At 45.3% G+C, this 14,626-nt stretch overlaps 1 protein-coding gene across 1 annotated transcript in view; it reads left to right on the top strand.

Annotated features, from left to right (window-relative positions):
• Positions 1 to 385: 385 nt before the first annotated feature.
• lcor (ligand dependent nuclear receptor corepressor) overlaps positions 386 to 14,626 on the top strand; it is a 68,155-nt gene continuing 53,914 nt past the window's right edge. Inside the window, exon 1 of the mRNA XM_069530307.1 lies at positions 386 to 609. Within this exon, the coding sequence (XP_069386408.1) occupies positions 513 to 609 (97 nt within the window). The 5' untranslated portion in view covers positions 386 to 512. The remainder of the gene's footprint in view (positions 610 to 14,626) is intronic.

Raw genomic sequence — 14,626 nt, 5'->3', positions numbered from 1 at the left:
GTTTTTCAAACAATACCTCTTTGTAAACGCGACCTGTTAAGATCCGGGCTGCAGTTTCTTCCCTGTGTCGTTGGGAGCTGCTCTCACATACACATCTGTTAATTTCAACAATGCACTGTCTTTACATGCGCGTTTTAAATCCCCCCCCCACCCCACCCCCGCGCCCTTTGACACACATATAGAGCTTTAAGCCACGGAGAATTTGGAGCCATGTGCTGTCCCCTATACAACATTAAAACAGACAAACATCCCAGTAAAGAGAGAGAGAGAGAGAGAGAGAGAGAGAGAGAGAGAGAGAGAGAGAGATGTTGGGAAGGAAGGAAGGATGGAGGAGGAGGGGGGAGTCTTTTGGTGGGTGGGACAAATGAGCGTGAGCTATAGAAAGGGGGATGCTGCAGCCCCGTCCCCCTCATATCTCACTCCACCCAGCCCTAGAATAAAAACCACCGGTGACGTGCGCGCAGGGAAGCACTCAGCAGTATGTGCGCGCCCACGGGAGGGGCCGACAGAAAATGGCGAGTCTGTGCAAAAGGCAGCAATGCACGGTAGAGAGGCGCGGCTTTCGGCAGGAACTTGACTCTTGGAGGCACAAACTCATTCACTGTGTAGGTAAGCTCGCTTGGCATTGTGTGCGTGCGTGTGTGCGCGGTGGTCCTGGAGAGGGGTCGCCGGTGTTACGCGTGATTTTGTTGGAGTGCGGGGCGCTCGTAATGTCCACTGTTCCACCTATAGGCTCCGCGGAGCTGTCATCGTTCACGCGTCCACTCATATCCCCATAAGTTTGGGTGCTTGTGCCGTGCGCGTGTCCAGGTGTTGCCACCTGCGCGCCGTGTGTGTGTGTCTGTGTGTGTGTGAGTGTGGGTGTCACCTGTGTGCGTGTTGTTTTGCTCACGCACTCGCCGCTCGTTGGTTTTATACATTTATTCCATAGCTGTTTATTTATTGTAAGCAGGGCGCGTCACGTGTGCAGATGGAGCCGCGCGTCAGCCAATGGGCTTCCCCGCTATAGGCCGGCCCGTGCCCGCGTGCGCGCCTCCGGGTTGAGTTTTTTTAGGTGGGGGGGAGGGCGGTGCGCGCTCCCAATCTCCAAACATAACGCCCCCCCCTCCTCCTCCCCTGGAAATCAGCTTTTGGGAGCGCGCATTGCTGCATTGGGGGAAAATGTCAGTGGGAATAATTTTGTATTTTCGGGGGAAGGTGCAGGGTGGGGGTGGGGGTGGGGGTGGGGACGCGGCTCACGCTCGCCTGCTCAGCGGCCTCGGTACTTGTTGAAACGTCGCTGCAGGATGCGGAGGCAGAACTCGGGTTCATCCGGACGCATCATGATGGTTTTGTGTGTTTGATTGTGATGTTGACAGCACAGAGGTGCGGGTCACTGCGGTGCATCGCACGTGTCTTTGTCTCCCCTGCACAACACTTCAAAACAATCCTGCTTCTCCCCCTCTCCTCCTTTATTTTGGATTTTCTCCTTCATGCATCCCCCTCCTCTCCCCAACCTCCCCTCAATCCACCACATCTGATGTATTTCATTAGCTATTTAATCCGGGTTACATCCACCGATCCCGATGTTATGGCAAGATTATCGTCCACTCTTCGTCCCTGATCCCTGTAACCTCCCCGGGTTTCCTCGGCTCTCCGCTCGCCTCCTAATCTGGCTTTTATCGGCGCAGCAGCAGCTGAAGACTCGGGGTGTTGATGCGGCTCCACATGTTTTTGGCTGCATTTCTGTGTCCAGATGTTGCGCGTTGACCCGTCACCTACTTACCCATCCAACCGGCCTTTAATAACTCGCATGGCCTGATTCCCAGTGGGCCAGTGGGGCTTTTTAGTAAGAAACCCTCCTAATGAAGGGATGCAGCCGTAAATTAAAAGGTTGGGTATAATCTCTGACCTCCTGCAGCTCAGTGCATAAAGACACAAGGAATCACAGTCAGCAGTGTAAACAGAAGCCTCCTCCCTTCATTCTGTTTCATCTGTGGATGTGGGATTTTATTTCATATCAAACATCTTTTTCACTCAGTGAAACACAGTTGTAACACATTATCATGGTGAATGCAGTTTTCTTCAAATCCTCTGAAAAGGTGTTTGACCAGTAGAGATGGGTCTCCTCTCTGTTTCCTCCTCGGTGTGTCAGGTTCGACATCAGGTGCCGAGTTAGCACGTTGGTGTCACGTTCCCATCGAGAGCCAGATGTTAGTGGATGTAATGTGAACGGATGCAGTCGGTGTTATTCTCTCCCAGGTCAAGTGACAGTAGACGTGACTTTTTATGGCGGCGATGGAAACGAGTGAACAAGCTCATTTCTTCCTCTTCTTTTTTATTTCGATAGTCTGCAGCTGTTTCCAGTCTGACATTGTGACACACGTTGAACGTGAATAGCCATTTTGTACTCTTGCATATTCTTTTCTGCGTACCGTGCAGGAGAGCGAAGTTTCTTACGCATCGAACATGACAACAAACTCCTCTACTGGCACTGGGAAAGGACTCAATCACCTTTTTAGCGGTTTATCTAACCTTGGTGTAAAAGAGGTGTTAGTGTCCTGCTCTTGTTTACATTTATTCTCTAGTTAATGCTGTTTTGAACGATTCACTGGGTCACTGGGTTTCAGTTAAAAGCAGCAGAGGGTCTAATACAGATTGAAGGGGGGGGGGGGCTGCAGCCGAGCACCTTTAATGAAACAGTGTTATTCAGATACCTCGGTGAGACCCAGCGTCCCCAGAGCGATACTATAATGATGCTGCCGTCAATAGAGAAACCATAAGGATGATAAACACAACGTATGCTCGCTATTGTGCTGCTTGAATCTTTGTAGTAATATCACAATGTCACCACAGGGGAGGGTACCACCAAACACAATAATGATCCCAAGGTTGGATGTTACAGCTGCTGTGGATCTGTATGTGTGTGTTTGTGTAGTCGATGCAGGCTGGGTCGTCAGGTCGACATATTTCTTCTTCTCCGCTTGTTGACGTTCATTGGTTTGCGATGCGTGACGGGTTTTTTCGGGCAGAGCGCAGCGGCAGTTATCAGCGCTCAGATTGAGTTCTGTTTGTTCGTGTGAAGCTTAATCAGCTCTGGAACTGTGAGAAACTGGAGCGTTGAAAGAGTTCGTCTTCTGACCGGCAGAGGAATTCGTTCCCCAAATGCAGGTCGGGGTTTTGTGGCGGCAGCCGTCTTGTACGAGTTTTTGGGACTTTTGCCAATCGATCACTCAAACTGCAAACATTGATTATTCTCTTCTTATTGATTGGTTGATTAAAGTGTGACAAAGATACTTTCCATGCGGAGCGAGATGACGTCTTCGAATGTCAAACATTTCTTGGAAAATGATTCAAGGGGGAATAAGTTAAATGACTTCTGGTTTAGCTGCAATAAAAGCACAAGGTTAAAAGCATTATTTGATTATTTGAGCGTTGACGGAACAATGGAAAAAAAGATTAGGAACCAATGTCCCTTAAATTCAGTCAAGCTGCACTAAATTGCACTTATATCATATATATATCTTACATATCAGTCCTTTAAACGTTCCAGATCGAATCCTATCCTGAAAAGTTAAGGAGTTCTTTCTCGGCCCCTCGACTCTTCCTTTCACCAAGTTTCAAGAAATCAAATCAGCAGGTTTTGCGAAGGTTGTATTCTTACAAAAAAAAACTCTCACCGGCCTGAAATTTAAGACACACAACACTTCACGAGTCCAAACTTTGAACCGTCATCGAGGATATAATGATCGTTGTGTTGGAGGTGTTTGGTTTAAGAAGGTCAGGTAACAAAGGTGGACGTCTTACAGTTTTATTAAAGCTCGTGCAGATGTACACGGATGCAGCACGTCGACGAAGCCGGCCCCGTCTTCTTGCCCTGTGCTGTACTGATAATAAAGTAGGGCCTATATGCCATAGAAAGGTTAACATTATTAGTTGGTAGCAATTATAGCCCAACTGCTGATTCCTCTGGCACGTATCCTGGGTAAGAGAGTGCAGCTAATTTGATTGCTGAAAGGTTGTGGCAGTGCTGCGGAGAGACAGACTGTGCTGGAGAGAGGGAGGTGTGAGTCTGAGCAGCAGATTGCATTTCTACCTCCCAACACTTCTCGCAGGCGGATCAGCTCCCATCGTCAGCTGGCGAAGTTACAGTTTGGGTCTTTGCGGTGATTAAATCTTCTGTGTGTGAGAAGCGGTGACCGGTGTCCACGAGGAGGGTTTGAGCTCCAGGATATAACCTACAGAGCGATGAGACGATGTGTCCGTGACACTGAAGCATCTGTGGTCTGTGGACAAAGATGTCGTTTTAAAAATGAGCCCAACGTGTGAGTCTGTGGCTTTTACTGACACTTTAATTCAAAGCAAAACATACGATCAACAGAAAATATCTCAGCCCTTCTTCCGTCTTTGTCTTTAATCTGAATGAACATGTAAAAAGAAAAGTGAAACCGCACCACTTGTCCCTCTGACCTGAAAGCTTTTATTGCTAATGCATAAATCTGCAGCTACATATTAACTCACCTGGAGCCACTGTTTTAATGGAGGACCTCGATTTGATTCTGATGTCAAACTCTTCAATCAGTTTTTTTTAAATGATTTCTGTTTTTCAAATTAAAAAAAGTATTTTAGCACAAGACATTTGATTCACGGCATAAAGAGTTTTAGTGGATTATCATGGTTAATACTTGGTCACCAGATGTGTTCAAGATGAAGCCTCACTAACCAAACCAGCTTCGATAAGATGGTACGGTCGACTGTGTCTGAAGCTGAAGTTTGTTTTTGAGATAAAGTCTGAGAGAAAAGTTTCATCTGTGTTTCCCAGAGTCCAAATCTTTGTCGGATCAAAATGTCAAAAACCAAAAGTAAAGGTAACTTTGGGAAATGAAGCTACAGAAAGATTTGGCTGAGTTCAGAACTCCTCAGTTATTTTATCAAACGTTTGCAGAACAGACCTAGAGACAGACCAGAAGGCTGATGAGACCAATGAGCTTGTTGATTCTAAATGAATGATTGTCGATTAAAACTCTGGACTAATAGTTTCTCTGGCTGAAAGTCGCAGCTCGGTGGCTCCTGCATGTTACACCATCACTCGTATTTCAGCTGTTTCCGGTTTATTTTTTCATTCAGAGTTGAATCGTGCTGATTTCGCACGAGAGTTTAACGGCACAGGCGGACGAGGGCCGGAAAAACAGCAAATATCTCCGCTGGTGATTAAAGTTAAACCGGGATGTGCAGCCTCGTCCCTTCTGCTCCACAGTGTCATGAAACCAACAGATCTTTCCTTATTTCTGTTTATGTGTCCATCGATCTATTTATCTCTCCATCCACTGCGTCCATTACCCATCGTACTCCGAGTCAAATCCTCGTCTCATCGCCGCCCCCCCCCCCCCATCCGAGCAGCCAGCTTTTACTTCAGTAATGGACAGATGGACGCCCCCAGAGATCTGCCTTCTACTTTCACATCTTGCTAATTCTTTTCATGGGCTTTTTGAAAAGGAAAACAAAACATGGCACATTTATCGGGAGCTGCTGGAGAGAGTGGCAGCGATCCACCCATTGGACCAGACCGGGTGCCAACGCTGTAAATCTCTCCGAGCCTTCTTCATTACGCATTCATGCTCACACACCCCCTGCTCCACGGTGAGGTGCGTGTGGAGCTATCTCAGGGGCTGATCCATGCCAACCAGGAGCCCCGTGGGAGGAGGGCTGCTCTCTTTGGGGTGGGGAGGTTCGGCTGCAATCTGTGGAAAAGCAAAATACACCACTGGCACCGAGTGCATGTCGACAGAAGGTGTGTGTGCGCACGTGTGTGTGTGTGTGTGTGAGAGCCATTATTTATCCAGAGAACGTCCAACGACTGGCGTGCTCTTTCCCAGCGCCGTCCTGCCTCGTGTTCAAACGCACATTTATCTAAACTGCCAGGAGGATTCAAACCGCCGTTGTTCTGGTTGCGCGCCCGCTGCTTTCATCCTGCGGGCCTGAATTTGTTTGAGTGTGAAAAAAAACGTTTCATCTTGTTTTTGCAGGCAGTCGAGAAAGTAGGGAAACGTTTCAGGAAATAATGGTGAGCGCTCGACGTGTTGAGCAGAGCGGAGGGTGACAGCTTTTAAAGAACTAACTAGTTTTGAGTCTCCGGAGACGAAGCGGGCGGGCGAATTTCTAAAAAATACTTTTTGCGTGGTTGTTTTTTTTTTTACTTTTCAGATAAAGTCACTTCACTGATGTTTCTTCTATTTGATTTTATTTTGTCGGTGTGTTTTCTTCCCCCCCGGGAGTTTTTGTGTCAAAACAGTGACAGGAGATTTTTGTGCGATTATTTTTGAGGGTGGCAGCGTCTCGAAGAGTCTGAAGAGGTGGAAATGTTTGTTGAAGAGGAGCTGATGCGTTTTGAAGAATCAGATGAAACTGGTGCGACTTTCTGATTAACTGATGTTTTGTACTAAACTCGAGTTTTCCTTCATTTTTCTCATTAGAGGTGAGAACTTTAATCAATCTGTTGGTTAACAAATGTCACTTGCTCCAGCTTTTAGAAGTTCCTCAGTTTGCTGACATTTTATGAACCAAATTACTAATTAATCGATCAAGTAATTGATCAGCATTGAAAATATATTTGCAGTTGCGGTTTTAATTTTTTAGGATTTTCTTCATCAGGTTTTGTTGTTGAACTTCCAACGATTGTGTTTGTTTGTCGAAGACACACTTTATGGCAAAGTTCGATTCAGTGTGTGTGTGTGTGTGTGTTCATGTCATCATTACAAACATCATGACCTGAAATTGTCTCGCAGTAAATCTGAATAACCAATAAATAAATAGATGAAACCGCTGATAGAGATGAACTCTGATATTTGACTGATGACTCAGTGATTTACTGGCTGATAACGGACTAAAGGAATTTCGTGTTCTTCGCTCGTCGTGTTCTGTTCATGTGCCTCATGTTCTCTCTGTCCGTGTTACAGAAAGCAAACTTTTTATTTCTGAAGCTTAAGAAAACAAATGAAATGACAAAGGCCAAACGTAAAGTATAAATATATCAGTGGAGGATTTTGGAAATAATAGAAATCGTTCTTATTGTTTATTTTAATTTGTTCAGTTTGGGTTCAGATATCTGATGTTTGGAGATCCAGAATTAAAATGAGTGAATCTTCTTGAACTTTTAGATTCGTCACTCGCTCTGTCTTCTCTCTCCTTCAGACCCAGCAGAGACCAAAGTCCTCCCTTTCCTTAAACTAAACTTTGTACACACACACACCCTGACTCAACCCAAAATTTATGTAAGCGTTCTATTGTGTGTGTGTGTGTGTGGTTATGTGAACTACCTGACCTTCTTGGTACAGTTCTTTGGACACTGACGCCATGTGGGCTCACGCACACACACACACACACACACACACACACACACACACACACACACACACACACACACACACACACACACACACACACACACACACACAGGGCTGGTGAGAGGTGCTTTAGAGCAGCAGGAATGTTTACTCGGACCCGCCTTCAGTGAATTCCTCCTGCTTCTTCAATAATGGCTGCTTTTGTGCGGAAGGTCATATTTGAGCAATTTGCTTTTCAGAGCATTCGATCAATGACATGGACGACCCTGAGTGTGTGTGTGTGTGTGTGTGTGTGTGCGTGTGCGTGTGCGTGCGTGTGCTGTCGTACTTTGAGATTCAGGACATTTTTGGACAAAGACGTCTTCCTCGGTGTGAGGATAATGAGACGTACTCTAACACCTCATTATTTTAATCAGGAAGTTCTCAAGTCCCTGCTTCTCCCAGAGAATTCAGTATTAATGGAATTAAAGTAAAAGTTTGAACCATCCACACAGTCATTAACAATTAATTAATACTAAGTGGCACCTCAGTATTCCCGAACAAGAGGAAGCGGCTAATGAGATAATAATGGGGCTGAACAGTCGGTTAAGCAGTGTTAAGCTGTCATGGTTCAGAGTTAAAGGGACAGTCCGCCGGCATCTGCGCCCGTCTGTTCCGAATCATTTGAGGAATAATCTGCAGTTTTGTCATGTAAATAAACGTCTTGTCGTCTAATTCGCTGACGGGTGAGAAATGAGATCCGGCTTCTCTGCAGCAGCAGCAGCAGCAGGACGGGATGTGAAGATGTTCTCAGACACAACGGCAGCGTCTCACTCGGGGTGTTTACGATCTGTGATATTGAGCTTTATAAGAATAAGACTTGACTGGACTTTATGTGATTATTGTTCATTATCAGAGTGTGGGAGTTTTCTAAAAGGGGCTAATGTAAATCAAACTTTTTAACAGTGAAGATCTCACTTGAAGTAATTAGCAGAGAAAACAAAATGACATGTACGTTTACAGACGACTCCGAACAACAGATTAAACGTGTAATTAGGGTAATTAAATAACAGATAATAGCACAAATACAAATTGACAAGGTAATAAAGTGTGTGTGTTTGTGTGTGTGAGTGTGTGTCTGTGTCTGTGAGTGTGTGTGTTTGTGTGTGTGTGTGTGTGCTGTTTGCTGAGCAGTGCTATTAAAACGAGAGTTTTGCTGCGTCTCTGTTTAATTGAGGTTTTAATCTGTGTATGTTTGTTTAAAAGCTTCAGCACCCACTGGGCATGGCAGCGTGCCCACAGGTGCACCCTGGGAAATGTGAGGGGAGACAGAGGGGACAGTGGAGAGGGAGGGGGTGAGTCGGGGGGGAGTGGTGGGTGAGGTATGTTGCTTTTGTGCAACAGACCCTGCGAGGACACATGACAGATGAGGTTTGCACAACAAATGACGCGGAAACAAAAGGCAATTATTTGCAATTCAAAGTCTGAATGGGACTTCATTATGATTTGGCCTTGGACATGAGATTGCTCACGGAGACGCAGGTAAACCATCCATCGCTGCCACACACACACACTGTGGTTTAAGATATGCAGCCGACAATTAAAGCGTAGTTTTTACTGAATACATCAGTATGTAAATGACTCCAAGAGGAAAAATCTTTCTGGAAGCAAATTGACTTGAAAACAATGTTTCCTTAGACGGATCAGGTTTTTAAAAGTTTAACAAAACTGTCTCCAAAGACGTCGTAACACAAACATCAACATGAAAACTTTTCTTGAGTTTTCTTTTAAACGAGGACGAACATTTATCTGATCACAGGATAAAAGAAGACAATCTGGTTCATGATCGTTCTTAACGGAGTCTGAAGAACTATTAGGGTTTGATTGTCGTAAGCATGTTGTGCTTTTCAACAGGAAACACAATAAGAGAAAACGTGGGATAAAAGAAAGAAAGAAACCAGACAGTCAATAAACCTTCCTGAAGCTTGATCCAAACTTATAAACATTCAAATGAAACAACGATTCCAGGGTCGGCTCTGATTAGTTTTCATCGTCGACAAAAAAAGCAAAAGTGAATAAAAAGAAAACAAACGTTAGCTTAGGATTTCTCCTTCGATGGACTGCTCTCATTTTCTCTGGATATTGATTCTGTTCAAACTTTAGCTGAACCTCAAGTCTGGACATTTTCCTGAAACGTGAGAACATAAATTGCCTAAATTGAATGTTCCCCACGTGTTCCTGTTGTTGTGAACGAGTCGGACCCGGGAACAAATCATGTGATGATCATATCTTGTGGTTTAACTAACCACCAGTGTTGAGGTGAAGTATGTTATCGTTAAAATCGTTTGCACAGATAAACCTGCTCCAACATGTTTGGAGCACGATTCTCCTCCGGCTTCAAATCTCAAACCGCAGCAGGAACAGTTACAGTCAGAAGAATGTTGAGTTATTATCTCCTGTGGAGGTGTGTGTGTGTGTGTGTGTGTGAGGCACTTCCTGCTCCTGCGCTCCGAGCCCGAGTGCAGAAGGAAATCCGCTGAACGTTTTGGTTCGAGGAAAACGGGTGTGACGGCCTGGTGGAGGAGAGGAAGGTGGAATCTGAACCCTGCGCTCACTTTATCTGCTTTTATCACTGCAAACAGTTTCTCCTCCTCCGGCGTGTTTTGGTCGTTCTCTGCGTGAAGCAGCTCCGACCTTCCCTCAGTGTGACGCTCCGCCATCTGATTCTTTCTACCTCCTTCTGTATCTGTGGTCAATTACGCGGCGGCGTTGGAGGAGGCCTCGGCGACGTCGGAGCGTTGTCAGAGACACACAGAAGTCTTTGTGAGGAGGATCGTCCCCTGTGACGCTCTCTGAAGCTGCAGGGTGAGTTGGGGTCTGAGTCAGTCTGACGGAGACTGACCCCGCTGTCATTCCTCCACACAGAGCGGCGGTCAGGGCCGGAGCGTCTCGGTCAGGGCCGGAGCGTCTCGCTCAGGAAGACGTCAGCGTGGAGATGAAGATCAGCACATTAGTCAGTCGGTCATTACTCGGCTCTTTAGATATTGTAATGAAAAGAAAACACGTGGGTCAGAAAGAAACTCACTCACTTCCATTTTGATTGTGTGTCCGTTGTGTGGCTTTTGTAGTTGTGTTGTCACTCTTGCATGCGCGTCGTGGTTAGTGCATTAGTGTGAGACGTCACCGGATACACAAACATCATGTGTCTGCAGATTTTATCCACTGTTGGTTTTTTTAAAGTAAGGAGATGAAGGAAAGTTAATAATTTCATCAGACATTTTTAACTCCGCCAGAAAAAGAAATAACAAGAAACTTCACCTTTCACCATTTGTTCCTGAAGTTTCCGTTCTCTGTCTGGCATCGATTCTGTTGCCTCCACAAATTTGGGCAGACAAAGGAAGGTGCTAAAGCTCAGTTTCCTGGAGACATGAGATCCAGAGACGAGCAGACGCGATTTTTCTTTCTCCCAGACCGGAGTCGTTTCTTCAGCGCCGCCCACAACCGGCCTTCACTCCCACCTCTCCAGCCATTTCTGTTTCTTTGTCTGCTCGTCTGTTTCTCGTTCTCCCTGCAGACGTTCCGCTCACATGTAGGTGTGCAGTCACACGCTGCTGTACTGTCGGGTTCATTGTTCTGGTTCTCACATGTATATTTCATTATCTGCAGGCGCCTGAATAATGAGCAGCGAATCCCAACACTCCCTTAACTTCTGCAAAACATTCAGATTCATTTGAATGTTTTGATGATTCATAGAAACTGTGGATCCTCCGTTGAACTCACATGATCTCAGCTTCACCTCAGTGCTGGTCACAGATCTGTTTCTGTGTTTGCTGTGAAAACAAAATCCCTCACTGATCCTCGTCTTCGGTTTGTCACTGAGGCTGAAGCTTCCTGTGTTTGTTCACACGCACGTCCTGTCGTCTTCACCTACGTGGGCGGAGTCTACCTATAGTTGACTCTTGATTGGTTTGTAGACGGCGTCTGACGTGGGCGTGTAGTAGTCTTTCTGTTTGAATGGAGAAGATGAGTGAAGCTTCATGTGGTTACATCAGCACCTTCAGGCGCAGTACTCCAGGGTACTCCACAGTACTACAGTACTCCACAGTACTCCACAGTACTCCACATTACTCCACAGTACTACAGTACTCCACAGTACTCCACAGTACTCCACAGTACTACAGTACTCCACATTACTCCACAGTACTACAGAACTTCACTCTTGTCTGGTGTGTTGGTCAGAGGAACCTTTCACACCTGATATTATTATTATTATTATTATTGTGGTTCAGACCAAACTAAAAGTCTGCAGTTCTGAACCAAACAAGGTGTGATATATATCTATGTATATATATATAGATATATCTATATATATTTATATATAAATTGGTCGCTCGTTGTGACTCATTGTATCGTGGCGCTCTGGTTCGAAGACGTTAGACGTCGTTAGCGCTGGACGACAAACCTGCAGAGAATTTATGGTTCCACGCTGCAGTGGGACAGTAAAGTTTAATTTAATGCACCTTCATGCTCACAGGCTTTTACTCAGAGCTGAAGACACACACACACACACACACACACACACTGCTACTGTAGAGGCAGACTCGGGGCTGGTCGGGATAAGTGGAGGTGACAGGGCCAGCTGTGTGTGTGAGGGCCGGGCCGGCCGGCAGAGCTGGGGGGGGCCCTGGGCTCCACTGTGTGTGACCGTGTCACCCTCAGTTAGGTGTCAAGCCCACCAGGCTACACACACACACACACACACACACACTAATAAAAGTGAAGGTCAAACAACAAACGCCGCCCTGACGCCGCCGTCACTCCCGTCACTGCCAGGAGAAATGTCAGTTGTATTTTTATCTCCATCCTGTCCATCTTCTCATCCCTCTCTCCTTCTTCTCCTCTTTATTTTATTTCTCCTGATTCACCCTCCCCTCCTTGTTCCTGAATCACTTTCCTCTCCTCTTTTTTCTTTCATATCAGACAGTTTAATCGTTTTTTCATCCTCCTCTCTTTTCTTCTCATCCTCTCCACTTTCAGGCCTTCGTCCTCCATCGGGTTTTTCTCACCCTCTGTTTTCTCTCTTTCTTTCTCGCATCCGCATTCTCTGTCTCACAATAACATTTTCATTTCTCAATAATCTCCACGAACATGTTTTGTCCTCCGGGTCCACACTTCATCCTTTGTGACGTTTTATAAAGATTATGTCACAGAGCGCCGCTGAAGCTTCTACACTTTCAGAAGCAGCAGTAAAGGAATCAATCAGCCTCTCGGCAGTTTCAGCATCACGCTCAATAATATCTTCATTTATTTCTGCCGAGCTGCACTTACAGTATATTCTGCAACTTTTTAAAATTCTGGTATCTTTTCTAACACCCACCTTCGTTGCAGCTGCACACGTTTTCGTCACAGACTTAATTGAGGCGTAGGCAGGTTGCTTTTTTTTTCTCTCTCCTCCTTCTCTGCCGGTGTTTAGTTTAAACGTGTCAGTGTTGATTTCTTCTTTCTCCTCAGGGGTATTATGTCTTCTTACACTTCAAGACAGATGTCATGTCGCTGAGGTTGAGTCATGTGCTTTAGAGATATTTTAAACTTGTTCAGCTCTTAAAATGCTTTGAGCAGCCACACACACACACACACACACACACACACACACACACTGTACAATCATTTGCTTGAGTAGAGATGCACAATAGAGACAAAAAAAAAAATCAAAGTGCAATTTCTGTGCATTCAATATTCCAACTGGGAGATAAATTGTGACCCATGTGCATCAAGTGTTTCAAAGTAATTGCTTTTTCAACGCTTCAGAAAAGCTTCCGAGGATGTTTTTGGTTTTGAGTGTGTGACAGGAACGACAGATTCTTTTCTGTGACGCGACTCTGATTGGTTGTTGTTCTGCACGGCTTCCTCAAAAAGCTGCGTGAAACCCTTTTCTCCACGCTTGATTAACATGCTCAGGCAATTTGGAGACTTCAGCTGCCTGGTGTTGCAGTTTTGACCCAACAATGAGAGCTCTGTGCGCCACGCCGAGGAGCTGAAACCCATAGTAATGAATGTAAGGGTCAAAACCAGAGGGTTTCAAATTCCTGTCAAAGGAAGCGAGATGGTGAAACTGTGAAGAGAAGCCTGCGGTCGGCTGGTCAAGTGGGCGGGGTTATATTTGGCTGGAGGTAAAAGTCAGGGGCGACTTTGACAGCGGAGTTGAAGCTCTCGTAGCTGAAACACTGCTCGGCACTGACATTTAGATACGACGCTGGAAAACCTTCGGCCCGTTGAACGTTACCTCGCGTCAGTCGGACAGGAACCCGAGGAGTGACGTCAACTACGACTCCCAAGAAGCACTGCGGTGAGAATCGTCCTATCACTGAGCTTCAAAGTCTGTTTTCTGTGCAGCAGCTTTATTTCTCCACTTGTCAAACTTTTCAGCAAATCCAATAAAGTTTGGCTGCAGCAATTAGTTTATCATCATTAATCGGTTAAAAATTAATTTCCCACAACTTCCTAGAGACCAAGGCAAAAACCTTCAAAGTGCTTTTTCAATCTGAAACCAAAGAGAATCAATTTACTGTGACACAAAGAAAGAAAAGCTTGTTTCGGCTCGATGATTTTAATATTACTTAAATTCTGGATTAGTCTTTATCTCTTGATCAGTGGTTTCTCGTGTTCCTTGGATCTGTGGCTTTCTAATACATCACAAAATAAATAAAACGGTTACACTAACGCACATATAATTCATTCTAGACACAAGAAACAGCAGGAAACCAAGCTGCTTTAAGAATTAGTAAAGAAAGGTCATTTGGTGTTTGTGACCCAACGAGCTGACATCACGAGGTGCAGGAGAAACGTGTGAGTGAACGTCTTCTCAGAACTCAACAGATCTTAAATAGAAAACAATATGAACTAAAATATAAACTTCTTATTATTCGGCTTCAGGACCATTGGTGAGATCCATGAGACCGGCCGCTGGTGTTGGGTGATGAGGTTCATGGAGTTCAGGTCACAGCTCTGTGAGGATCCCTGGCGAACACTGGGATCTGGAAATCAGTTGTTTTATAGAGAAAAGAATGGTAACAGCATATTCAAAACAAAATCTAATATTTGAGACCGCGTCTGATTATACTCTGACCTAATGAACCTGGATCTGTGCAAAAAGTACGTTTTTATGTTAAAACAACAAAGAAAAACGATTGTTTATCATCAAAACTTTAACGTTTCTCTGAAACTGAATCAATCTACTCACTGTATCTGTGGACAGGGGTGTCCACATACTTCTGGCCATGTAATGTAATTACACGACCAGTGGCTCGGCCGATGATTCCCCTCTC

This window comes from Paralichthys olivaceus, chromosome 8, assembly GCF_024713975.1.
Source record: "Paralichthys olivaceus isolate ysfri-2021 chromosome 8, ASM2471397v2, whole genome shotgun sequence".
NCBI classification, from domain to species: domain Eukaryota; kingdom Metazoa; phylum Chordata; class Actinopteri; order Pleuronectiformes; family Paralichthyidae; genus Paralichthys; species Paralichthys olivaceus.
Note: the sequence above shows the minus strand (reverse complement) of the source record. Positions and strands in the feature narration are given on the sequence as shown.